Source organism: Cervus elaphus, chromosome 7 (genome assembly GCF_910594005.1).
Source record: "Cervus elaphus chromosome 7, mCerEla1.1, whole genome shotgun sequence".
NCBI lineage: Eukaryota > Metazoa > Chordata > Mammalia > Artiodactyla > Cervidae > Cervus > Cervus elaphus.
Window position 1 is genome coordinate 33,132,189 of NC_057821.1, and position 27,738 is coordinate 33,159,926.

Genomic DNA, 27,738 nt, shown 5'->3' on the forward strand with positions numbered 1-27,738 from the left:
TAGTTCAGGAGACCTCGTTTCCACACATCTCTGAAATCAAAAGAGCAGTTGCCAGTGACAGTGGCCATTCTCAGTACACACGCCGAAGACAGAGCAGCAGCCTGTGCCTGTCCTAAAACTTTTGCAGGGTGTTTCAGAAACACCCACCCATGGAATCCTGCTCAATGTTATGTGACAGCCTGGATGGGAAGGGAGTTTGGGTGAGAATGGATACTTGTATGTGTATGACTGAATCCCTTTGCTGTCTACCTGAAACTATCACCATTATTGTTTATTGGTTATACTCCAATATAAAACAAAAAGCTTTAAGGAAAAAAAAAGAAAGAATCACCCCTGGTCAGGTGCCAAGACACAACATCATATTTGCTCACAAACTCAAGGTGTTGTGTAGTGTAATTTCAGCAAGAGGAGAAGGAAGGCCAGGACATCAGTAGCTTCCTACCTCACTTGACATCAAGTGGATTTGTGTCTTCACATAACCACAAAAAACAGGGATTTTATCACAAAGAGGGTTTAGTTATCGATGGTTCTGGGAGCCTTTTGCAATGGCAGCAGTGTTCATCCAGGGCTGCCTGGGGGAGACAGAAGACAATTCTGACTGTGGGTGTCCTCAACTGTTGAACTAGCTATCCCCTGCCCCCACCAAGTTTCCTAAAGACTCTGGTCACAGTCCTGACATGTACGATAACATCGTTGATATATTTCTAGAAACAGTAATGCATTCCTTCCCAGAGACACCCAGTGCTCAGAGGAAGAAAATTGGTTTACAAAACTGAGACTTTGTTTTTACAACTTTCCAGCTGCACAGAGTTCAACCTCAGGAAGTTTCCCCCAGCTTCGCTGAGCTATTTGAGGTACTGGCGTTTAAGAGTCAGAACCCCTAGCTTGCAAGTCAATCCTGAAGCCCTCTGGAAACAAAAAATCCAAATGGAAGCAACCCCTCGGCCAGGCTGGGAGGGGAGTTTAGGGGAGAATGAATATACATGTATGTATGGCTGAATCCCTTCCCTGGCCACCTGAAACTCACAACATTGTTAATCGGCTGTACCCCAATACAAAATAAAAAAATTTTTTTAAGGATAGCATATGGAAGCAGCCCTTGTCCACACTCACCGATCTGCCCAGGCCACAGGCCCAAGCCCCCAAAATGTGATGGGGGAGGAGCCTGCAGATGCTGCCCCGGGGTGTCTGTGTGGGGTAGGGGGGCGGGGGCGCGCGCGCAGGAGGCTGGCACAGGGCCTTCTGCTCAGAACAGCAGAGGTCAGCTGTGTGCTGTGCTTAGGCGCTATGTCGTGTCCGAGTCTTTGGGACCCCATGGACTGTAGCCCACCAGGCTTCTCTGTCCATGGGATTCTCCAGGCAGGAATACTGGAGTGAGTTGCCATGCTGTTCTCCCAGGGATCTTCCCAACCCAGGGGTCAAACCCAGGTCTCCTGTATTGCAAGCAGATTCTTTACCGTCTGAGCCACTAGAGAAGCCCAAGAATACTGGAGTGGGTAGCCTATCCCTTCTCCAGAAGATCTTCCCGACCGAGGAATCGAACTGGGGTCTCCTGCATTGCAGGTGGATTCTTTACCGGCTGAGCCACCATCCAGAGCTTAGGGCCTCCGTGGGGGCAGCCCCCAGCCACGGCGCTTTTCCTCTTGATTTCTGACTGGGGCTGCTCTGTTGCTTAGGTCCTCAGACACTGAGGAAGTAGGCTGGGTGGTTAGATATCGAACCACAGGCAGAGGTGGTGTCGCTCCTTTGTCTCCCCAGTTCCCTCCACATTAGACGAGGAGAGGACTCTTGTCAAACCCAAGAATCATTTCGGGGGCCTCCTGGCACGGCAGCAGAAACCCTGCCTCACTCGCTTGGAGTACAGTTGAACTTCTCAGCTCTTTTGACTCCAAATTATTGTAAAGAAAATTTTCAAACCTACAGAAAACTAAAGACCAGTATGTTGACCGTCATATCACTTTATTTAGACTTACCAGTTGCTAATGTTTTGCCATATTTGCTTTCCTTCTCTTGCATATGCTCCGTTTTTTTCCCTTTTTACTAAGTCATTCGATAGTAAGTGGTAAATAATGTGACACTTCACCCCATAAATATTTTAGCACAGATCCTTTAATGAGAACCTATGTAACACATGTAGTCTTTGCATAACCACACACCATTATCACAACTAAGACTATTAATTACCAGTCATTCTATAGAATGATCTAACATCCTGTACATTTTCCAACTTCTCTTATTTGGTCCAATAATGTCTTTCATAACTCTTTATTTACTTTCAAATCAAGATGGAATCAGAGTTAACACATTACGTTTGGTTATTATGTCTCTTTAATCTCTTTTAACTAGAATTTGTATCCCACAGTACTACTGCCTTTTTATAGAATCCAGGCCAGTTGTTTTAGAACCTCCCACATTCCGGATCTATCTGACTGTTTGTAAGTTAACTTGGTCTCCTGTGCTCTAAATTTCCCGTACACTAGAAGGCTCATTTAGGCTTAGGTAGAACATTTTGTCAAGATTGCTCCATGGGCAGGGTTGCGTAACTCATCGCAAACAGTAAACGCCTCCGATTTGAGCAGCGGTTGTGCTCCGCTATGAGAACATGGTGTGCTTTGAGAGAAGCTTAGTTCTAACGCTGGTCCCCTGTGCTCTTTCTAGAACATGTGCGCCATTGAAGCGGAGCTGGAGAAGCAGCTGGGGGAGTTCTCCATCAAGATGAAAGGTATCCTCCCCCCTGTTTAGAGAGGCAGGCGTCAGCTCTGCAGAGCTCCTCCAAAGTGCCACATCACACACCCTATTGTCCTTGCAGAGATACTAGGCCTCCCTCTCTCAGCCCTCCCCACTTAATTTATTGATGCTCCAGAACCTTCTCATCCTGAGCCTTGCCTACACACTTCAATATTTACTATAACAAGATCTCAAACATACACAGACATGAAGAGAATATTACAAGAAACCCCCATAGACCCATCACCTCGACTTAATAATTGGCAAGGTTTTGCTGCCTTTGCTTCATCTGCTTCCTTGTCTTTGTTTTCCCTTTGATGAAATAAAACTCATATGTGGGAGTCTCCCCCTGTAGACTGCAATATGCCTCTCTTAAAGAACAGGGACATCTTGGGACCTCTCTGGTGGTCCAGTGGTTGGGACTCTGTGCTCTCAGCCCTCAGGGCCCAGGTTCAATCCCTGCTCAGGGAACTAAGGTCCCACAAGCTGCATGGTGCTGTCAGGGGAAAAAATAATAGGGCTTCTTACATCACCACATGCCAAGTATTATCACGTCTAATAAAATGAGCATGCCTTTGTTATGAATCCATTCCATTGGCAAATGGCCCAGTCATCTTAAAAATGGGTTGTACAGTTGGTTTGTTCAAATCAGGATCCACAGTAGGTTCACACATTATCATTGGTCATCAAGTATCTCTTTTTAGTTTCCTTTTTATCTAAAACAGACCCCACTCTGTTTTGCTTTGTTTTCTTACCGTTGACTTACTATGTTGAAGCCACTGTTGTACAGAATATCCCACCACGTTCTAGACTCGTCTTTTGGCTTCTTGGTGTCATTAAGTTCGTGCCTTTATGCTCTACTTTCCTGTAAACGACCTACCAAGTTCTTTATTTTTAAATGCTTTTTAGTGTTAATGCTCCCAGAGGACTGTGCGTTTAACCACCGCCTTTCTGGTACTGACTCCAGAAAGTTCTACGCTAGAAGCAGTGCCAGTTTGCACCGCTAGCATCTTCAAAACAAAAAGAAGCTCTGGTGTTAGAAGACAGAGCATCCCCCAGGTGTCAGGCTTAGAGTCCAGCGGCGGCAGGGCTCTCAGATGAGCAGCCATCACAGCAGGTCCTTCTTCCTTCTGAGTCTGGGCCGTTCCTTCACTCACCGCGGGGAAAATGGCTGCCGTGTGCCTTCCCTTTGCTGAGGTGTCTTAGCAGCTGCACCCCTGGGTCGCTAATGGGGATTTAATCACCCTCTTGCCTACTTTTTGCCACCAAGGGAGTAGGAAAGGGGCGCTTTTTTAAAAAGGCGTTCACCAGGAGAGCTTCATTTTCCAATGAGTCACCTATCTCAGGAGAGAGATTTTTCTGTCAAGGTCGATGCCTGGAGAGCTTCTCTGTATGAGTATACCTGCCGGTCCACACGACCTTGACCCTCAGCTGCCCACGCGGCTTTGTTCTTCTCCCCAGCAAATCCCACTGCCAGTCAGTCTGTTATTCAGTGTGAAGTCTCAACACTTGCTTCACTGCTGAGGTGCGGCACCTGTGCTTTTCCGGATTTTAGGTCCATCCTCTCCGTTTTGAGTCCTCACCTGAGTCAGTGGTTCTAAAACCACTCGGGCCCTGCCCCCCTCTCAGCATGTCAGGGCGGGGCCCTGGAATGTGTGTATTTTTCACCCTCAGGATGATTCTGTCAACAGCCTGCTTCTTGAAAACCACTGTCCTGGGTCAGCGTTTCGCAGAGAACGCTTCTCTCTCCTTCCCCCAACTCTCGAGGCACCAGCCACGCGGGCTAGCATAGTCCAGGGTCTCACAGCTGAGAGAAATTCCCGTCACACCCATCTTCTCACTGTTAACACACGCAGTACCATACATCCCCTGTTTCTGACACTGTTATCAAATGCACCAATTTGGGGTGGGATGGTAATTTCCCCATTTCTGCCATGGGGAGCGGGGTTAAATGACTTGTCCCCAAAGTCACACAGTACTTTATTATTTTTTTGGCTGCAGCGCATGGCATGTGGGATCTTAGTTCCCCAACCAAGGGTCAAACTCATGCTCCCTGCAGTAGAAGCGCAAAGTCTTAACCACTGGACCATCAGGGAAGTTCCTGAGGTGGGAACAAAGTTGAGCAGATATGATAAACAATTGCTCAAAGAATGCTCTCTTCTACATGGGATGGTCATCCTCCACCCAGCACACAGGCATCCCGGGAGAGGTGTGGGAGAAAGAGGAACCCCGCCCACCAGATCTGGACCTCAGGCCTGGTGGTCAGTGAGGACGCTGTGGGGACCCTGCCATCCACTGGGGGACTGGCTGCCCCGCTGAGGAACAAATCTACGTTATGATGAGTCATCATGATGGATGGACTGAACTTTCTGCTGGCTTCTGCTCTTCCATCACTACCCTTGACTTTGTTCTCTCCTCCTACCCAATGGGCTTCCCTGGCTTCTATCTGGGTTCAGTGATCACTCAAACCTGCAAGCTCACTTCCGCTTTCCTAATCTAACATGAAAACTTGAACTGTTTCTATGAAGCCTTTCAAGGGCAACATCCCCATGAAAATCTTCCTTTCTCTTGATCAAAGGAAGCCAGCCACTCACGCTGCCAAGAAATCTTGCATCTTTGCAGTTAGCTACTTTATCTGTTATTCATTCTGGTAGGAAAAAATTACCGCTCCCAAATACATAGTGACATAAACTGAGGATCTTTCATAATATTCTCAGACCTGGTAACTCAGTGTCTTCCTGCCACACCCTTCCCCACTTCCCTTTTCACCCCACCCCAGCACACAACAACAAAATCATTCTGTGGGGCTTTTGCTGGGGGCGGGGTAGGTGATGGTGGTGAAAGCAATTGATCAAGTGCTCGCTGAGCTCCTGCTGTTGGCCAGCTGCATCCTGGTAAACGGTCCCTGGCCGTGACTTCCGCACAGTCTACTGGAGAAAATGGATGCATGAGCCAGTCCAGCCTAATTCAGTGGAATAACCAACCTGCCTAACCAATAATGTGGCCAATTGCATAGAAGCCTGGGGGGAGGGCTGAGAAGGGGGCCAGAAGCAGGGACTAGAAAGGCTTCTCGGATGTAACTTTTGCGTTAGAATGAGAGGACCTTGGGCTTCCCAGGAGGCACTAGTGGTGAAGAACCTGCCTTCCAATGCAGGAGGCACAAGAGACTCGGGTTTGATTCCTGAGTCAGGAAGATGCCCCTGGAGGAGGGTATGGCAACCCACTTCAGTATTCTTGCCTGGAGAATCCTATAGACAGAGGAGCCTGGGGGGGCAACAGTCCATAGGGTCGCACAGAGTTGGACATGGCTGAGCGACTGAGCAATCAGGGGAGGACCTTGGGAGGAGAGTTGTGGGCTCCTTGGTGCCAGCTTTTAAAGAGGCTCCGATGCCAGGCTAAAGAGCCATCCACCAATGTGCACATGAAAAGATCTGGTCCGTTACCGAAAACAACTTCTTCTCCCAGTTATTACCTACTTCAAGTTAAGTTCCAGGCAGTGTCTATGTCCCAAAGTCTGTCCTGGCCCTTGCAGCTTTCAGGGCAGGTCCAGCCCAGGAGAGGGGACATCTACAAGGGAACCAGTAAATCTGCATTATTTATGTCTCAGCATAAATCCATCAGGCCTGTAATGGGAGCTCCCAGCTATTCAGCTGTTTGGCTGTTTTCCTTGGAGTAGAAAGTGTGACTTCCTTAGCTTCAGAATGGCTCCCCGCAGTGCTAAATTTTGTTAAAATTGTCATGAATTTCCAACTGGCCTTTTCTCTGTGTACCTGCTGCCAGCCAACACGTGTGATCCTTTTTATCTTTGGAAAAGAAGATCCTCACAGAACTAGGAAAAAAGGGATGCATTCTCCTGGCAGAATGGCCCTTGAACAAAGGAAGAGCAGGGTGGGCGGCTGCTCTCTGTAGTATCTGGGACTTCCGAGGGAGGTCGTGGGAGAGCTGTTTCATCAGCCAGTCGCGTTTACAGTAAAGCATCCACAAGAGGCAGGAAGATGCACCGTGGAGATAAAAGGCCCCTCAGCCCCCCACCTCCCATGTCCGTCCCTGGTGCTGACCCCTGCGGTGGGTTTTGGAGTGGTCATCATGAAAGCTCTGTAGACAGTGCCGCAGTCATCCCCAGACCGCTGAGGAACATGAAGCTTCCCCCAACTGAAAGTCCAAGCAGTCCTCAGACCAGAGTCTGAAAGAAACCTGGCCAGGTTGAAAGGATACTCACTAGGCAGTAAATGCAGTTGTTTCACTTACGCCGTCAGTACCGTAAAGGCTTACTTGAGCAGATAGGACTTGAAGAAGGATAGTATAGCCCCAGACCTGTTTTTACGTACCTGCTGCCACATTGCCACGTTATGGTGATAATCACAGTATCAGTGTAATGCAAATACAAGCAATTCCAAAAATATTTTGCTTTAATAACATGAGCTGAGAAGCTCAAAAACATCTGTACCAAGTAGCTTTCTCCCATTTGGATAAGTTCTTCCAATACAAAATTTCTGGTGATTTTGAAAGGGAGAAAAAAAAAAAAAATTAAAAGGATTTTCACTTTTACTCTCCTTTATCCAGCAAGGATATCAGATCTGTTTTTTAAGGGTTTTTTTGTTTTGTTTTCTTTTTTAACCAGGCTGCCACTGTAATTGCCCAGGTAGGTAAACAGGCAGTAGATGAATTCTGAATAGTCTGTAGAGGTTTTTAGAGAGTGCTTAGGATTTTATTGGAATTGGCATATCCAGCCAATTTGGATTTATAAAAACAAGTTGATTGTGCTTTGGTTCAGAAGTACTAAAAATAAAAGACTAATCCTCCAGAAAACTATTAGTGAAAACTGGCTTCTTTAATTCTGCTCTTATTTCAGTAAATCTTTTTAAGAGGCTTGTTAATGTTCTACTTGTTAGTAGAAACTGGTCCTCAATGGAGTGATTCTGTGGCTAGAGGTGTGAGGCGCTGATGAGTTGCTGCCATCTCCTGACAGAGAGTGGTAACAGCAGGTGCTTTGTGAAGCCTCCATGGACCTTCTCTGTCTTAACCCTGGCATCGCCCATGGAACTGGTGGAAAGCAGATTCATCTGGCTCACAGTCTCGTGACTTAATGGGGCTCTTCATAGAAGAAACAGCCTTCTCTGCCCGGCAAGCACCTCTCCCATCATCCCAGCAAGGAATGTCCTTTCTCGCTGTGATAGATGAAATTCCCAGCAGTAACTGTGCCCACAGATGGTCCCCAGAAGATATTAATGAGTTTTCACAAAGGCCTGACACTTTTGAGTTTTATAAATGTGCCAGTGAGGGTTTGTAAAGAGGGGAAATCGACTGTGTCTCTGACCCCAACTGCTTGCTTACAGGTCTGGCTGGCTTTGCTCGCCTCTGTCCTGGAGATCAATATGAAGTAAGTATGGTGTCAGTCTGGGTGTTGGACTTGAGAGACAAGAGTCAGTTGTCATTATTTTGCTTCTTCAATTGTCTTTTTATTTGTGGATTTTTTTTTTTTGTATTTTGAAAAAGAAATTTGGGCCCATAAGACAGTTTAGAGATTAGTATAAGACCTCTCATATATGGGTCATTTAGACACTAATTTTTAACATTATGCCATGTTTGCTTTATTAATATTACTGTTGTTATTTTGCCAAACTATTGTAGATTAATGCACAGATATCATGACCCTTCACCCCCTAAATTGTTTTCCTGAATACAGGAAGACATTCTTTCATATAAACGTTGTCCAATTCTTGACATGAGCAAACTTAGCATTGATCCCTTAGCTCGTGTCATTAGATATGTGATCTACAGTCATATTATTCTGTGTCCCAATATTGTACTCAATAACTGCTTTTTTCCTGACCCAAGATCCAATCCAGGATTATGACTTCTTGTAAGTATCAGTATTGAAGAATAGTGAAATCTAGATCTTTCTTTAAAAAAGTATACTCCATAAAGTAAAAAAAGCTTTTCATCTTTTTCCTCTTCAAGAGGGAACCTCTGTAATTATTACATCTAATTGTCACCTCCAGAACCTTCTCTAATTGTTCATCTCGGTGGGAGGTTGGGGCAAGTGTATTTTCCTCTAACCAGTAAAGCTGTCTGACCAAGGGGAGTCTGCACACCCTTTCCCCAGAGTGTGTCGGGTTTCAAAATCCTTGTCCAGCTCCATCTCCCTTTCCCAGAAGGAGGTTGTTTTATTTCTTGCCTCTGGCCACTGAATAGATTTTAGCTGTTGGTTCCTTGTCTCTCTGAAGGGGCTGGGGAGTATGCAGAATCAATCCAGTGGTTGTTCTGCTGAAGCAGAACAAAGGAGAGAAAGAGCTGGTTGACCTGAGTGAGCTCAAGGGCTTGATACAATAACCTTTTTTTAAAGGAAGCCCTTCGCACCTGGTCTTAGAGAAGCAGAACTTACTCCCTTTTGAAAGTCTTTCCCCACTGGTCCTCTGCTCCACCCACCCCCACCCTGAGACTTTGGAAGAAGTCACAGTCAGGATGTGGCGTGAGGATGCTGGAGAAGGGGAAGAGCAGCCGCGGTTTTTACCTGCCTTTTCGATCCTGGTGTTTGGAGGGGAGGCGGGTGAGGGCAGTGGAACCTGAGGACCCTTTGGTGTCTTCGCCCCAGATTTTCATGAAGTATGGCCGACAGAGGTGGAAACTGAAAGGCAGGATAGAGGTAAACGGCAAACAGAGCTGGGATGGAGAAGAAATGGTGTTCCTGCCGCTGATAGTCGGGTTCATTTCCATCAAGGTACGGTATCAGCACTGTTGTGTGTTGTCTTTGCTGCTGCCACAGCTGTCTGTCTGTCCTGGAGACCTGTCCCCGAGACCTCTGCCTGCTGCCCATCCACCCCCTGACCGCTGTCTGTGCTAGAGGCACATCACCAGACCCACCATCATGTCAGAGCGGGCAGTGTAAATGTGAGACGGGCTTGGGAAACGCCCACCTCCAGCTTCAGATATGATTCTGAAATGCCTGCCCCGGCCCAGAGAAACAAAGGAGAGGGGATGCCTTCATCCAGCGCTGTCCTGTAAGGCGTTTCTCCCTTCCCTCTCTCACCAGGTCACAGAACTCAAAGGGCTGGCGACTCACCTCCTGGTCGGCAGTGTGACCTGTGAGACCAAAGAGCTGTTTGCAGCCCGACCTCAGGTGGTGGCTGTGGACATCAATGACCTTGGCACCATCAAACTCAACCTGGAAATCACGTGGTAGTAAGTTGCCCTTTTTTATATCATCGCGATAAAAATACAGGTCACAGGCTCATGCTGTTCCCGGGGTGGCGTGTGGACCATCAGAATCACCAAGGAGCTTGGCATGAACGCTGACTCTCAGGCCCCACCCCAGGGCCCAGGAATCTCTATAACAGGATTGCTAGGTGTTCACACATGTTAATATCATATCTCTACTCTCCTCTTTGACTTTATATATTTAAACATTTTATTCTGCCTCCATCCCTCCTTCTCAACCCTTGAACGTGTATAAAGAAATGTATTTCTCAAGTCAACTGATGTGAAGGAAAGATACGGTCCAGTATGAGACAGTTTGTCTGCAGAAAGATCCTGATGCTTGCTGTGATGTCTTAATTGCTTAACCGTCTTTATCTCAGACATCATACACTGCTTTGGAAAGCTTTGGATATCCTTAGTCTCTCCACACTCTAAATGCTGAAACAGAATATTTCCAAAGGGCAAGAGAAATCTTTTGTCAAAATAAGGAACTTAAAAGTAGTTTTCTGCTAAGAGGGGTGGGGGGTGGCAGGGAGGCTCAAGAGTGAGGGAACATATGTATACTTATGGCTGATACACGTTGTTGTATGGCCGAAACCAACACAACATTGTAAAGCAATTATCCTCCAAATAAAAAGTGGTTTTCTGAAGTCATCCCATGAGAAAGGTCTTAATAAGTTATGAAACACTGGTTGCTCACAACAGTTGATCTTACGTCCCTGTTACCAAGTAATGAGGGCCTGTCCAATATTAACATCCGGGCCCCTTTACGATACAGAGGGTCAGGCATGGAAGCAGCAAAGACGTGTAGCCTTGTCACCGGAACAGTGTCCACACGATTTGCCCAGCCCGTCTCTCCTCATAATTTGTAATGACTGACATCTCAAATGCAAGCTCCCGCTGGATGAGCCCATGGAGGGATGACAAATGGCATCACTGTGAACAGACTGTTGTCCTTTCAGTCACGCAGCAGGCTCTGGGTGAACTAAAATGAACAGGAGTGTTTTCTTCAGAACCAAACAATAATCTATTACTCTCCTGTGTCATTAAAGCATCTGTGCTTGCAAAGCTCCAGGAATTTTTACAGACTTCTTCAACATCTTGTGTTAAGTCACTTCATTCGTGACCAACTCTTTGCGACTCTGTGGACTGTCACCCCCCAGGTTCCTCTATCCCTGGGATTCTCCAGGCAAGAATACTGGAGTGGGTTGACATGCCCTCCTCCAGGGGATCTTCCTGACCCAGAGATCAAATCCATGTCTCTTGTGGCTCCTGCATCACAGGCAGATTCTTTTATGTTTATGTCTTTAATATGAATGAAGAAGCAGATGTAACTGGTATCCAGGTGTGCACATAAATTGTGCTTAAAGCTGTGATGATAATCTGTGGTCCCTTGGGTGAGTCTAGGCTTCTTTTTCTGCTCCACTTTTTAAAAGTCATGGTTTGTTTGATGACAGACTGATTTGGCCAAAACCAGCCCAGCTCTTCAGCTTCCCCGGTGGCTCAGTGGTGAAGAATCTGCCTGCCATCACAGGAGACACGGGTTCTATCCCTGGGTTGGGAAAATTCCTGGAGAAGGGAATGGCAGCCTACTCTAGTATTCTTGCCTGGACAGAGGAGCCTCGCCGGCTACAGTCCAAGGGGTCACAGAGTCAGACATCACTTAGTGACTGAACAGCAATGACAAGCCCAATTCCCACTGGCTTGAGTTTCTGTTAGTATAACGAGGTGCTTTCTTGGCCTGCAGTCCGGTGACGACGGGTGATTTTCACAAGCACGCATTCATGGGGTCCTGTTGTTTTGCAGTCCGTTTGACGTGGAGGACATGACCCCATCCTCGGGCGCTGGGAACAAGGTGGCCGCCCTCCAGAGAAGAATGTCCATGTACAGCCAGGGTACCCCAGAAACGCCCACCTTCAAAGATCACTCCTTCTTCGTAAGTTCTGTGTGCTTTCTGGAGGAGAGATGATGAACCCGAGGCAGTGCTTGCATCCAGCCTCGGAAATGCTTAATGTACAGTGTTAGGGAGTCTCTGTAATTCCTAATGCAATCATCCCTCTGTCTCCTCGGGGGTTGGTTCTGGGAATTCCCCTTTGATAGCAAAATTTGAGGATGCTCCAATCAGTCCTTTATATGAAATGGCAGAGTGTTTGCACATAACCTTCACATCCTCCTGTGTAAGCTAGATCATCTCTAGATTACCTATGATACTTAATATAATGCAAATGACATGTAAATAGTTGTAAATACAGTGTAAATGCTATGTAAATAGTTGCCAGCAAATTGGCAAATTGAAATTTTCCTTTTTGGAGCTTTCGGGAATTTCTTTTCCACGGACGCATAACCCTCGGATACAGAGGGGAGGGCCAACTGTGATATCATCTTCCAGTTCACCCTAACCCAGTGGTGACTAAGGAAAGCACATGCCTAGATGCCCGTGACCACCGGCGCCCAGATGGTCAACCCACTCTGTCCCTGCTCTGCTCCCCCCCACTTACCTGTTACTTTGATCAACGCATGTCAACTTTTCCGTCCCTTCTCTGAGATCAGCCTTCTAAAGAAGTAGATGTAAATAAGGGCCCCTTGTTTTAATCAGAAACGCTTGCTCAAGAGCTGACAGAAACGTAGTAACCTGCTGCTTTCCACTAACTCCCCATCTTGCTTTGACTTCTGAAGAGATGGTTGCATCCTTCACCAGACAAGCCAAGGCTGTCTGTCTTGAGTGCCTTGCAAGACTCTTTCTTTGCCAAGCTGCACCGCAGCCGCTCTTTCAGTGACCTGCCCTCCCTCAGGCTGAGACCCAAGGCCGTGCTAGAGTTTTATGTGAGTGTGGGTGGCCCGCCCGGGTGTGACGTGCTTGCCTTTGGGGGCTGGTGGCATGTATGCTTTGGCATGCCTCTTGTTTTATCTTCGCTCTCATGCTCACTGGCTAACAGTTACAGGTCTCCTGTCCCCAGGGTGGGAAATTTGGGCTTGCATGCACCTTTGTGAGAGAGGCCGTTTGTCCTTCTCTTCCCATGATCTCTGCTTTTGTGCTGTGACTTTTCTCCACTGTGGCAAAGATATCCATGGTAACAAGATTGTCATTTAAAAAAACACAGTTACACATGAAGTCAAAGAAGGTTCTCATTCGCAAGTTAAGCGAATATATCACTAATATCAATCTTTACAGTTGTAGCCTTCAAAAACTGGTATTTGAGGAATTCAGAAAGATTTAAACCAATTTTCCTAGAGCTCTTTTTATTGAAAGAGGTTCTTAGCCTTAGTGCGTCTTATACTGTCATAGTAAAAGAGACTCTAATTTTCAGTCGAAGATGTAATAAGTTACCTACATGATATGTGTTGCCCTTTATGTCACAGGAGAATACACATACACATATGGACATACATACCTGGAATGTTCTGCCCTTTACAGACATATAAAGTAATCTTTGAATGTCCAGAGAAGAAAGGGTTAAAAGTCTTCTGGTTAATAATAATAATAATAACCTCTTATTCATTGAGTTTAAAAAAAAAAAAAAACAGGTAAAATGGATGAGGCTAAACTCCAATAAAATTTCCAATGGAGGTGGGAAGACGATATGGGAAAGATAAAGCAGGCACCAGCTGATAGAGTAACTACCAATGCCAAGTGTATATTCATGCTGATACAGTGCAAGTCAGAGGGGTGGGGAGGGAGTTGGCAGCGATTTCAGTCACATCATTTAAACAAGAGCAAGATCAGAAAAAAAATGTGATGGCTTCCTATGGCCTTTTGAACTATATGTTCATAAAGCCTTTTGAACTTGATGAACAGACTCCTCAGAGCAGCCAGCTCCCTTCCGGCCCCGGTTCTCCAGGCCCACCTCTCATCTCTCCAGGCTTCATTCTCTGCCCAGCGCCCCGCTTCCCCATGCACCCTCCCTTTCAGGATCTCCCACAGACTGTCGTTCCTTCTAGAACACACTTCCTCCCCCTCCTTCCTTTCTTTGTCTTCTAGGGCTGAGTTCCAGATTGTCTGTCTCCCAGGCCGCAGCCAGCGCCCGCATCACGGGTCAGTTACAACACGCCTGCCCCCGGGTGCCTGTTTGTAGGCTCAGCCCCTTGGCAGACGGTACCGCCTCTTCAGCGGGCAGCTCGGTCTAACTCGACCTTTGCCGCCCGAAGTCCAAGCAAATATGGGCTTGGGAATGTGAGGCTGCAGAGAAAGGGCTGAAGTGGAGTTTGGAATTTAAATAAGAATCGAGATCACCCAGGCCCCCGCCCCCGCCCCCTTACTTAGCCAGGGCCTCCGCCTTCCTCAGAGCTGCTGGGAATGTGTGTTCTGCAGGCGAGTTGAGGCTCGGCCGGACAGCTCAGAGGACCAGGGGTTCTGTGAGATGCCCAGGGGACCCCAGGGAGGAAGTGCCGGGAGCAGGACTCAGCCTTCCACCATCTCTCCCCAGAAGCTTCCTCTTGCGTCGCTCCTTAGAGGCATAAAGCCTGTTTGCGGGGGAAGAGAGGGGGGTACAGATAGAGGAGGAAGGAAACTGAAGTCCCCCCAACAGTCCCTGCGGCTCCCTCCACCCCCCTCCACCCTGCCCTGCCGCCTGGACTCTGGGGAGCACTTTTCAGTGATCAGTAATCCAGGAAAACCTTCTCCGTTTTAGACACAAAGAAAGTGAGCCTGCAGAGGTCACCTGAGGGTCCCAGTGACACATCCTGAGGTTGAGTTTGGGTTGAAACTGCAGGTGTTGGGACCAGGGACTCTGCTGGAGGAGAACGGGGAGCTGCTTTCTGTCTGCTCCCCACTTCACTTGCTGGAACATTTTTGTTTCCTGGGTGTATTCCCAGCACTGTCGTGATCAATTGTTGTTGTTTTTAAATTTTTTTTATTTTTTGGCGATGCCACGTAGCACGTGGCTCTTAGTTCCTGGACTGGGGATCGAACCTGTGCCTCTTGCTGTGGAAGCACAAAGTCCTAACCACGGCACCACCAGGAAAGTCCCTCATTGTTTTATATGAAATTAAACTAGGTACTTAAATTTACTGAAACAATCAAACCTGGAATCCAAGAGAAAGTATTCATTTTGAAGGAGTCAATCTCAAATAACTAGAAAACTTTTCCCACTGAACAGTGTTTGGCACTTCAACACTATGCAGACCACAGTGTCAGGAAAGATGACTTGGAGATTGTTGATGCCCGCATAAATGAATTATCTTGGTTACCTGGGTATTTTGACCTCTGTCTTCTGAGTTCTGCTTCACGGATCACAGAGCTGGGGCTGTCCGGCAGAGCACCTGGGGCTCCCAGACACCCTGGGAGCTCTGGGGTTTGCAGCCCTGGAACACAGTTATTTAGTTCATCAGTCTTTTTCTGCTCTTTTTATAGAAGCTCTGCAAACATATTTCTGGCCTTGAATTATTTGTGGCATAGTTACTGAATTAATAAAACATTTTCCAGGGCTTGGGATTTGTGGGTAGAGATTTTTAAAAAATAATTTATGAGAACTGAAGCAGAACAAAGCATCACATCTTTTGAATGAAATAGCATGAATGCTGGAAAGCCCTTTAAGATCATTGCCAAAAAAAAAGAACCGGTGGTGTTCTTAACTATGGCTGCCAGATATTGTGAGATCCTGAGATTTAGGAAACAAGCACTATTGCCCTGCCTCCAACTTTTTTGTTTTAAAAATGTCAAACCTGAGACCAGTACAGTGAACTTTTACGTAGGTTCAACAATGGAAATAGAGTTTTTAAAGGCTTGTTTTGTTTTGCCATGCTTGCAGACACACACACACACACACAATCAACAAATACAATGTTAATATCATGAAAGATCTGTTTCTTATTTTAATTGTCTTACATTTTGTCTGGAAATGAACCAAGGCCAAAGGCATCCCTTGCTTCCAAAATCATAATGATTTGCCTTTTATCTACAGTCAAATCTACCTGATGACATCTTTGAAAACGGGAAGGCAGCGGAGGAGAAAATGCCACTGTCCCTCAGCTTCAGCGACCTGCCCAACGGGGACTGCACCCTCGCCCCCGGCCCAGCCGACTCTCTCCCTGGTGCCTGCGTGGCAAATCCAGAAATCACCATCACCTCCGCAGAGCTGCCCCCAGGCAGTCAGTCCTCCCAGAACGAGGGCTTGGAGGACTCCAGCTCGGCCTCTTGCAGCAGCTCCTCGAGAGAAGGCTCAGAGCCCCGGCCCCACCCCGAGGGAGAGACCCAGGGGCCGGGGAAGCCCGAGGGCTGCCGAGCAGCCACGGGTGCCGGGCCGGAGCGCCTGTTCCTGCAGAAGGGAGTCGCAGAGGCCCTTCTGCAAGAGGCCCTTCTGCAAGAGGCCTCTGAACTCAAGCCCGTGGAGCTGGACACTTTTGAAGGAAACATCACGAAGCAGCTGGTCAAGAGGCTCACCTCGGCAGAGGTGCCAGCGGCCGCGGAGAGGCTGCTCTCTGAGGGCTCGGTCAGTGCAGAGTCGGAAGGCTGCAGGTCCTTCCTGGATGGAAGCCTAGAGGACGCCTTCAACGGGCTTTTCCTCGCGTTAGAACCACACAAAGAGCAGTACAAAGAGTTCCAGGAGCTGAACCAAGAAGTCCTGCGCCTGGATGATATTCTAAAAGTAAGTACCTTTGCAGGGAAATTGGATTCGTTTCGGAGACAGTCTCTTAAACCAACAGTCTATTTAAAATAGCCTATCTTTTTTTTTAATCCTTCCCTATCACAGGATCAGTAGATAATCAATATGTAAATGACATGAATTTTTTAATACTAGTTGTTGTTTAGTTGCTGAGTCTTGTCTGACTCTTTGTGACCCCAAGGACCGTAGCCCACCAGGCTCCTCTGTCCATGGGATTCTCCAAGCAAGAATACTGGAGTGGGTTGCCATTTCCTTCTTCAGGGGATCTTCCCGACCCAGGGATTGAACTCTGGTCTCCTGCATTGCAGGCGGATTCTTTACTGACTGAACTACCAGGGGAGCCCCTAAACCACCACCACCAAATGGCATTTATTTTTTAATGCTAGTTGTTGTTTAGGTGCTAAGTGATATTTGACAGTTTTTGCAACTCCATGGACTGTAACTCCTCAGGCTCTTCTGTCCATGGGATTTCCCAGGCAAGAATACTGGAGTGGGTTGCCATTTAATACTAGTAGCATATATTAATTTTTATTTTCCTGACAACGGATCAGCTTTAGGAGAATGACTGAGAGTTAAATTAACAGCTCTAGAGAATATCTAGACTCCCTCAGCCCCAGAGTTCATCATTCAGATCCCAAATGTGAAACGAATGGTGGCCTTTTGAGCATCATATCTCATTGAGATGTTACTGGAGAGGGTCCCTCTTGGAGTTTCCAGGAAGCAGGAAGGCCCTTCCCTGGTTGAAGACAGAGTTGGGCAGCCAGGATGTGAGGAACAAGGCATCTCTCCCCGCCCAGGGCACTACCTCCTAGAGGATTCCCTCCTCAGCCATTGGCCCAAATCAGTGAAATAGAATCCCAGAGTAGTCACCCCAAATAATCTAGAAGCCAGAGGACCCTGACTCCGCTAGAGATATCTTCCTCTCTCCTGTTCCCAATTAGACCACCCAGGATAGACGTGGGAAGAGAGGATTCAGAAAGGTGATTTCCTCTTGGTCAGGAGAGCCTCATAATAAGGTCATTATTGCTACCCCAGAATATATCTGCCTCCACTTGGTAGATAAAATTTAATACAGATTAATTTTTTAAAAACATGGCACAAGAAGACAGAACTGGAGCTTCTGTCCTAAAACCCACTACCACTTCTTGTATTCTTTGCTTTGCCACTCTGATGTCTAGTGCCATAAAGAAGAGAACTTGGATCCTTTCTCTTGAAAGAGCAATTCTTTGGGGACCTGTTCTATAAGATTAGCTTGAAAATACAGTGCCAGGGGCAAGCGGAGAGTCAGCCCACAGAAGGCTGTTGCATCCCTTGATATGACGGTTTGAAAATGTGGCCGTCCCTGTGGCATCTGGAACTACCTTCCCAAGGCTATTCTGACAGTTGTGGTCATGCTGACCTGGTTCTGGAGGGCATGTCTGCCCAGGGCGGAGGAGAATTCAGGCTCTGACTCTCCACGTCCTCTATTGCTTATGACAGATTGATTCTGCTGTAGGTATAGCCTCTTAGCAGCAGGGAAGGGCACTCTGAATCTGCTTCCCATCAAACATAACTCCAGAGCATCAGCTCAGGGCTCATGGATGGAGGCTGCTTGTCTAGTATCCCAGTGAAAATGTCTTTGATCCCTTCAACAAGTGCTTATCTGCACAGGTGACCAGCTTTGCTTAGTGGGCAGAAAAGTGTTAAATGTGAAGAGCCAAGACACAATCCACCTAAAATAAATGCCTCAAAGAAAGCTAGTGGTGATGGCAGCCCCCATTTCCAGGCATCTAGGGTGCTCAGTCCACCAGGAAGCACTGAGCAAGTCATCCATTAGTCTTCTAAAAACCTGGTGGCTGTGGGTTTCTTTCAAGATTTTTGTTTCAATCTGCTCTTGCTCCAAAACTGTCCTAAATTTCTTAACTGCCCCCTTTCTTTCTTTTGATCGTGTTTAAGCACATCCATACTGTGCACGATCAGATTCTGCAGTCTAGCTTAGGAAAGAAGACCCTAGAAGAGCATTGAGTTGGGAATGGCTCCTCCTTTCTCTCTGAGATGGAAAATGACATTAGAGTCAAGGTCTGGGGCAAGTAGCTTTGTCTCCAGCCAGGATTAAAGCATCTGCTGGCAAAGCATTCTCTTTTTTTCCTCCTTCACATTCCTAGGATGCTAAACACCTTGAGGATCAGAAACTAAATGGTGCTGCCTCTTGGACGGAGATCACTGAGGGCGAATGAAACAACTCTGATTTAAAAGACTCAGACTCCTGCCAGGCCCTTCCGACCCTGTGTAACGAAGTCAGCAGGGAGTGCCACCTAACTGGATGGAGGACATTTAGCTCCTTTTACTTGCAGGATTTGTCCCGTTCAATCCCTCCCAACATCCTTTTGACTATTTGGAAGAACCGCTCCCCATCTCTGTGCTCAAAGCAACGGGCATGACCCTGTTTGTAATGTTTCTGTTTAATGTCCAGAAATACAGAATTCACCAGGCCATAGCATGGATTTGCTCACATAATTCCAGGGCCCAGTCAGGGAAGAGATGGACGTTGTTCCTTCAAAGACAAAGTTGTAAAGGAAGCACAGCTACTTCTTGTTGTGCTAGTGCCATTTATTTTCTCCTCGATGCTCAAAGGAAAATTACGTGCTGTGAATGTAAAATTAGTATTTAAATCTACTTAGAGAGTGTGCATTAGTGAATCTGAGTAGTTTTCTGTTTCTGGGATTTGTTTTGTGAATCCTTTAGGACAGGTGCTGTAGTTAGCTCGCCCTGTCTCAGGGCACAGACCACGTTGCCACTTGGAGTTAAGAGATTGGTTAGTAGTTGGCATTGACCCTTTAGATTTGTCTGCCAGTTGAACTTTATTTGGGGTTGAGCCCTGTGAAGAGAGAGAATAGTCATTCTGTTTCCCAAGACTTTCTGATTGTAGTATTTTTAAAACTTTTTATTATAAATATTTCAAACAGGAATAGAAAGAATCAAATCATGGATCCCAATGTGGCCATCAGCACACTTCCACAATGCTCAACTCATGGCCAAACCTGTCTTCCTCTACCTGCTTCCTTCCCCCCAGATTGTTTCACAACAAATCCCAGATACTGTGTCACTTTATCCACGGTTGTACTTTTTTATAAGAAGATTTTTAAATGAATTCTTTTAATGCCAACAAAAAAATAAAAATAAAAGCTTGGAAAAAAAAAAGAAAGTGTCGCATCTCCCATTGGGTGTCTTTGTTGTGTTTCTCCTTCTGAATATGTTGATATTCTCCTTGGTACCTTCTGCCTTTGCAGTGCAAGCCAGCAGTAAGCCGAAGCAGGTCTTCCAGTTTAAGTCTTACTGTTGAAAGTGCTTTAGAAAGCTTTGATTTCCTGAACACCTCTGATTTTGACGAGGAGGAGGAGGATGGTGATGAGGTTTGTAATGTTGGAGGAGGTGCTGACTCAGTATTTTCAGACACTGAGACTGAGAAAAATAGGTAAGTCTTGAAGTCAGCATCTGCTTCCATTTCTACTGTCATTACTGGTACAGCAGTTCTTTATTGCTACCGGATAGGACTTAATACACATCTTCAGGAAGATAAAACTCTCTACCTGAATTGGTTTACAGCTCCTTTTCACTGTCCTGTACAATTTTTAAATATAGTTCACCTTTTTTGGTGTTGTTTAAGAAAAATGAAATTTTCCTTTTTATAAATGAAAGGCAAATTTTTGTACAAGTATGTGTACACTTATTGTAAGTATGGATGTGTACATATCCATCCTGTAGGTTTCAGTGTCTACAGCTTGGCCCCAGTGTAATGAATTTTAAATTAACTCCACATACTATGTTTCTGGAGAACTCTTACTGGATGATCAGTCTTGACTTGGTTCTCCTTGATTTACATCTTATTCCTAATTTCTTCATTTTGTTAGACTTTGCTTTTCCAACCCCTTATCTCTCTATTCCTTTTGGCTATTGGGTCTTTGCAGTTCATTAAGGTCATCAGTGCCTCTTTCAAAGCCAGGCTTAAAACCCATGGCACATATTTTCCTTAGAATGTAGGAAGGGATGACTAATAACTGATATCTGCCAGTGGATCTGCAGGCCTCTGGGTGGAGAATGTGGCCTTCTCTAGGATGGGGATGAATCGGGGCAGTGGGAAGGGAGGATAAAGATGAAATCCTCATCACTTTCTTCACTGGGCTTTGTTGTACCAAACCACATGCTCAGAGCTAGAGCCTGGGGTCCATTCTGTAAGCACAGTGAACATAGCTCCATTAATTTGCTGGGGGGGAAAAAAATGCACACTTTCCCAAAGGAAAGGGTGGATTTCCTTCCATCTTTTCTTTTGACATGTTGTATGCACAGATTTTCAAATTACAACAAGCTATGACTGTTCAACCTTCACAGACCTCTCTGAGTGGTGTTAATATTTTGAAGTTGTGTTATTCCTGGAGGGTTTCTTCTGCCAAAATGAAACCAGGAAAAGAAAAAGGGAGAAATAGAAGTTATCCCTTGAGCAAACTGGGAGTGTAACAAAGAGAATTTATGAAATGAATGTCATGTTTAAGTTATCTTTCTGCATTCTACACTGAGATTTTCTAACTTAATTGCATTTGTGAAATGCTTCTTAAATCAAACTCTTCTTGTATACTTGTTAGCTGAAGCTATTTCATAATAGATCAAGGGTTTTCTTCCTAATATAAGCATTTTAAGAACAGAAATATCATAGCCTTTGTAAATTCTACAGAACATTCCCATTAAAGATGTCTAATTTGATCAGTCTTACTGTGTGTTATCAGACATTTAGGGTAAGTGTGTGTGTGTGTGTGTGTGTGTGTGTATTTTAAATGTGGGTTGACTACCAGGCCACAATCTGAGTGTTTCCCTCTTGGAAACCCAGTGTGAATCAGAATAAAGCATTCAGTGCCTTTAAACTCTAGTGCATGATCTTTTTAAATTGTGGAGATGGGGGAGCATGAAACTAGAACCCGAAAATCACCTAGCTGTGTGAACTAGGATGCTCTGGTTAACGTTTCTGCTGGTCATTCCTTCCATGGGTGAAATGAGACTCTTCCCTCCCTCTCTCCCCTCTGCAGAGGTTCATTATAAGAATAAAATTAGATAATAAATGCAACATATTTACCTTTAAATGTAAGTGCCCATCATGATACAACTTTAAATATTTCAGCAATGGAGTTTGCACAGAACTTGCAAGGCAGAAGAAAGTGATGCAAATGCCCCTTTTTGCGAACGTCATGTTTCTTCCCAGTGGCTTTGCTTCCTCTTTTTCAAGTGGCAGTTGATTCAAGGCCAGGAAAAAGCCTTGACTGATTATTTTAATGGTATTGCTCTTGGGAAACCACAAATAAAGAGGACAGTTTTATCCCAGAAATTTGGCAAATCACCCCATCAACAGAGCAGGAAAGTGCCCCCAAATGAGGTCACATTTCAGAAGACTTCTTGGTGAGACGACTTTACAAATAGTTCATTGTGCTTGAGAAGCAAACAGAGAACTCTGGAAGCGATCTTTTTAATATTAGGCAAATTGGTGACCAGGCTTAGTGATAAAGTAGTATTTGAAGGGTATCTCGATTTTTTGAGGTAGGCAAATGCAAGACTTTTCAGTGGGTGCTGTGGGGGCCTGACACAAGCCATGTTGAGTTTTGACCTGTGGTCTCCATGCAGAAAGAAACAGCTAACGTTTTGCTCCCCTTCCTGCTTCAACAGTTACAGATCGGTTCACCCAGAAGCCAGGGGGCATCTCAGTGAAGCCCTGACTGAGGACACGGGAGTTGGGACTAGTGTGGCAGGAAGCCCTCTCCCGCTGACCACGGGGAATGAAAGCCTGGACCTTACCATCATCAGGCACCTCCAGTACTGCACGCAGCTCGTCCAGGTAGGACTGGCGACTGAACCGGGTTTTTAGAGCCCAGGTGTTGATGCACCAAGAATGTGTGCTTCCTTTTTTTTCAGTTTTCCCAGGAAAAGGAGAATTTAGGAATGTGAGAATAATCATCTATAGCCAAACCTCCCTGAACGTGCCCTATCTCATCTGCTTTGATTTGAATTCAAAAACTCTAAATTGCATGGCCATCTTCCTTCAACCCTGGGTTTTTCATCTTAAAATCTAGATCTCCAGGACTTCCCTGGTGGTCCTATGGTTAAGACTATACACTTCCACTGCAGAAGGCATGAATTCCATCCTGGACATGGAACTAAGATCCCACATGCCTCACAGCATGGCCAAAAAAATAAAATAAATTTTTAGAAATTAAAAAAAGAAGTCTAGATCTTCAGACCTTAACAGGTAGTAAGTGACATGTAGTGAACTCTCGCTTTCAAATTATTTGATAATAGGTGAGAGTAATGTGATTTTTTTCTTTTAATTTTTTGGTCACACTTCACAGCATATGGGATCTTAGTTCCCTGACCAGGGATGGAACTCATGCCCCCTGCAGTGGAAGCAAGGAGTATTAACCACTGAACCACCAGGGAAGTCCTGTGATTTTTTTAAAAAAGGAATTTGCATTCTGCCATCTACGAATGGACTTTGAAAGCCAGTATTACTGAACTTATGTTAACATAAACCCAACACATTAGTTAGTATTCCATCACCTGGACAGCTAATGGCAAAATGCTACAGAATATAACCACAGTTTCCCAGATTGCGAATAAGTACTAATTACCAATGAGAAAGAATATTTTACAGGCATTCTCCTCACCAGTTCATTTTCATTCTGGGACACCCTGGGGCTCATTTTTCTTCTCATTTCAGGCTGCTTTACCACTTAAGATTTTGCCACAGTTGTTCAGTCGCTCAGTCGTGTCCAACTCTTTGCCACTCCATGGAGCATGCCAGGCTTCCCCATACTTCAGTTTCTCCCAGAGTTTGCTCAAACTCATGTCCATTGAATCAGTGATGCCACCTAACCATCTCATCCTCTGTCACCCGCTTCTTTTCTTGCCCTCAGTCTTTCCTAGCATCAGGGTCTTTTCCAGTGAGTCCGCTGTTCGCATCAGGTGGCCAAAGTGTTAGAGCTTCAGCTTCAGCATCAGTTCTTCCAATGAATATTCAGGGTTCATTTCCTTTAGGACTGACTGGTTCGATCTCCTTGCAGTCCAACGGACTCTGAAGAGTCCTCTCCACCACCACAATTCAAAAGCATCAGTTCTTTGGTGCTCAGCCTTCTTCATGATCCCTCTCTCACATCCATACACCACTACTGGAAAAACCATAGCTTTGACTAGATGGACATTTGTTGGCAAAGTGATGTCTCTGCTTTTTAATACGCTGTCTAGGTTTGTCGTAGCTTTTCTTCCAAGGAACAAGTGTCTTTTAATTTCATGGCCGCAGTCACTGTCTGCAGTGGAACAACTATTTTGACGTTCTTTTGTTGCAGGGAGGGTTTCAGCTGTCTCGAACAAAGCACTTTCCCCCAAGCATCTGCATGAATGCTTCCTCCTCTCCCAGTGGTTGATCTTTTCCCAATCTTGTTGTTCTCTCACCTTGCCTCAATGTGCGGGAATCAGGAACAGAAAGTGAAAGCAAATGTGTAATGGTTTTAAGGGGCTGGGTCAGGCAGGAAGAGTGCAAAAAGAGGAGAAATCATGCTTCTAAGAGGATGTGTTCAATTCGAAGCCTGAGGCAGGGTGGGGAGGAAGGACCCAGGGAGGCTGGGAGTGGGTTAACACTGATTTTTTAAATAACACACTCATGATGAGATGTAGAAGAATCTGCCTCTCCATGAATAGAGACCCTCAAAGCCGCCTCAGACACTCACATTCTGTGGGAAGCTGGTAGGCAGTCATGACTCTTGTGCTAGGTTGGCCAGTACCCCGGTGGATCTCTTTTGTTGAGTGTTTAATTTACAAGCCAGGTACTGACAACCAGTCTGGCAGACGGCGCAGATTTTTTCTGACCAAAATGAACAAGGATTGTTGTTGACTTACAGCTATTCTCTATTCACCAAGCATTGGAATGAGATGGTGTTCACAGCCCGTTGTCCTTGGTGAGCCCGAGACTCTGCTGAGCAAACTCCCTGTTCACCTTTCAGGCTTAAAGTCATTACTTCATGAGACATGGAAGAATTCTCTTCCATGAAGGAAGCTGATGTGTTCGCTCAAAGACTAATTGGCATGCAAGAGTCAGTACAGTGTTTCTCTCTACAGTAAGGCCATGGTTAAAACAAATTCAACTCTTCCGTGGGGAACAACAACACTAGAAAAAACAAGAGGGAGTAATCCCACCTAGTCCGTTTCTATGTGGTACATGGGACACTGCCCAATTCATGAATTGTTTAATAAAGCCAATTAGATCTTTAAATTTAAAAAGAGAAAAGAAAAACAAAAGAGATAGACATAAAGGTGTAGAATAAAGGAGATGTAGAATAAAGTAGAAATCAAGGTAGAAACCTGATTTCTAATTCACAAATGGTTGGATGGCATCACTGATTCAAAGGACCTGAGTTTGAGCAAGCTCTGGGAGATGATGAAAGCCAGGGAAGCCTGGCATGTTGCAGTCCACGGGGTAGCATAGAGTCGGACATGGCTGAGCAACTGAACAAAACAACCTGAATCAGTAAGCTTGCTTATTCATTTGGTATATAATTGGAAAGAGATAAAAATGGGTATTCCGTAAGAATTATAATAGCTATAATTATGTTTAAAATGGAGCAGTTCTTTTCTACTCAATTTTTTTTTACATGAAAGGCATTTGTATATAATTGCTGCACTTGACTTTTGAATTTGAAAAATTATTTTGCTTTAGAGCCCAAACGCTTGAGACCAAACAGGATGATGGTACAGGTCTGCATCCTGCAGCCTTGCCTGCCAAGTGAAGGGGACAGAGACGCAGAAAGGACTAGAACCTTCAGACAGTGACTGATTTCTGTCCTTTCTCCTCTCGGGTCTTTCTTTATTCTCATGACCTGCACACAAATGAAATCACTTGCCATTAAGGTGCTCTTGGACAGGTTGCTTAACCTCTCTGTACTTCAGTTTCCTCATCAGTTAACTGGAAAATCAAAAGTACCCACTTCTGGCTAGCCACAGCTGGGTTGTTGTGCAAAATAACATGAGCTAATTCATGTATAAGGCCCAGACCAATGCCTGGTACATAGTAAGCACTCATTAATGAGGTAACTTTTGTTGTAATTATGATCATCATACAGCATGCTCTTAATTTTCAGCTTGAAAACAATGATATGAATCCAGGCCATGAAAAATAACTACACTTGTAAAACAAACCTTTTTTCTGCTTCCACACCAGTGGCAACCTAAATATGCTCTTCAAGTTTCAACGAGGTCTTATGGATTGACAGTACATACAGAAAGGCAACTTTATAATAACCTTGCAGCCCTACTACTGAGAAAACTCTAGAATTTGCCTAGGCATGAAAAAGTTGAAAGCAACAAAAACATGTCTGATTTCATCAGATGTTGTAACCGGCCTGGAATAAGGACCACTATACTGGAACAGAAATATCTATGAGTTTAACATCCCCTCTTCATTCAGAAGGATGAGGCTGAGCTCTATTGACCTCAATGACTGACCCAGTGGTTCTGTTTGTTTTATCAGCAAATTGTTCTTTCAAGCAAAACCCCATTTGTGGCCAGCAATCTCTTAGAGAAACTTTCCAGGCAAATCCAGGTGATGGAGAAGCTCTCGGCCGTCAGCGATGAGAACATTGGAAACATCAGTTCTGTCATTGAAGGTGAGCCCCTGCAGGGACACCGCCAGATTCTTACAACCAATAACACCACGAGCCTTCCACCCACCCTACCCCACCCCAATCCCCACCTGCATCTTTTCATGGCTTTATTAGGATGGCAGAGAAGCCTCTTGGGCTGTAGAATAGAGGAAGGTTGCCACTCGAGTGTGGTCACAATTAACATCATGCTTCAGCCTTTAGAATCAAAGCAGCAGACACCTAACTTTTTCTAGAGGGGCCTCCACCTCCAGGAGGCAGACTCTAGTGTATACACAGAACCCCCTCCTCCTCTGGTGGTGTGGTTCCCCCTGGGGATAGGTGATCAGGACTGCCCCTGTGCGGTGGAGCTGGCCGAGACAAAACCCACAGCAGTTGACAGTCAAAGGCAAGATGCTCCCAAACCTACTGTGAAAGACAGAAATACAAGGAGTCAAAGACCTTCAAGAGAATCCCTGGTTCAGAGTTTTAAATGGCAAACTTGACAGAGGAGAGATGCCTTTGAACTTGTGTGGTCTGCCTACAGGACTAGTTCCTAGAGACAAGAATTTGTGTCTTTTTTTCCCTGTCAGATAGTGGAAATAGTGGGAAACTAGGATCTTCTGGATTATCTCCAATTAAACTTGAAATTCCCTGTAGGTTCTTTCTGCCTCCAGCTTCAGGTCCTCCCAGGAGCAGGTGACCTTGACAGGTCTCTGAGAGATGCGAAAAGCGAAAAGCGGCAGGACATTCAGGCTCCTGTCCGCTCCTCCCTAGGCCCCTCAGCTTGATCAGAGCCTCTGGAGTGAAATGCTGACTGTGGCGCGTGGCTCTTCAGTCATTTCAGTCGGAGAGCCACCTGGGAAGGGTGAAAAGCGCCTTCAGTCACCCTCTGCTCTGCTCCCCCGCTGCAGAAAATCTCCTGGGGTTTGATTCTCTGATTCCGTACAGTTTTATTTGCTAAATTGCAGGAGATGAGGGGATTAGACTTTCTCCCGAGGGTAGACCTGCTGTTTTCTATCACAGAAAGCAAACAGTTTGCTTTTGCCGCGTTTTCTTTAGTGCCCAGGCTGGATGAGCTCCTCATCTCCTCTTCTTTGCCCTCAGGACCACCTGCCAACAACAGGGGAATCCTGTAGTTCTGATTAAAAACTAGTCTTAAAAAAAAGAAGATAGAAAGGCCCCTGGTGATGCCTGCCCCACCCCACCCAGGTCCACCTCTGCATCTGTTTCACTGAGTTGTGGGATGGGGGGTTGCTCTTCTGTTCCAGCCATACCGGAATTTCACAAAAAGCTGTCTTTGCTGTCCTTCTGGACCAAGTGCTGCACGCCGGTTGGGGTCTACCACAGCTCCGCGGACAGAGTGATTAAGCAGCTAGAAGCCAGCTTTGCCAGAACCGTCAACAGAGACTACCCCGGGCTTGCAGACCCAGGTACAGGGCAGCAGGAGCGAGAGAAATATTTCCGTCTTTTGGGTTGAAAGTAGTAAGTGCTGGTGCGGTTCCCTCAACACTCCCCACCACGGCTAGCCCAGATAAGAGGCTTCCCCTCCAGAGAAAACATCA

At 45.8% G+C, this 27,738-nt stretch overlaps 1 protein-coding gene across 6 annotated transcripts in view; it reads left to right on the forward strand.

Moving 5' to 3' along the window:
• The window catches only part of RIPOR2 (RHO family interacting cell polarization regulator 2), a 206,998-nt gene that overhangs the window by 170,071 nt on the left and 9,189 nt on the right, over window positions 1–27,738 (forward strand). For 3 of the 6 annotated variants that reach the window (XM_043908367.1, XM_043908368.1, XM_043908369.1), the window contains exons 8-17: window positions 2,659–2,722; window positions 8,064–8,107; window positions 9,323–9,448; window positions 9,761–9,909; window positions 11,731–11,860; window positions 15,825–16,508; window positions 19,796–19,980; window positions 22,215–22,383; window positions 26,065–26,200; window positions 27,445–27,606. In XM_043908367.1, the coding sequence (XP_043764302.1) occupies window positions 2,659–2,722; window positions 8,064–8,107; window positions 9,323–9,448; window positions 9,761–9,909; window positions 11,731–11,860; window positions 15,825–16,508; window positions 19,796–19,980; window positions 22,215–22,383; window positions 26,065–26,200; window positions 27,445–27,606 (1,849 nt within the window). Of the gene's footprint in view, window positions 1–2,658; window positions 2,723–8,063; window positions 8,108–9,322; window positions 9,449–9,760; window positions 9,910–11,730; window positions 11,861–15,824; window positions 16,509–18,670; window positions 19,745–19,795; window positions 19,981–22,214; window positions 22,384–26,064; window positions 26,201–27,444; window positions 27,607–27,738 lie in introns of those variants that run through there. The other 3 variants (XM_043908370.1, XM_043908371.1, XM_043908372.1) reach the window with 3 other exon arrangements.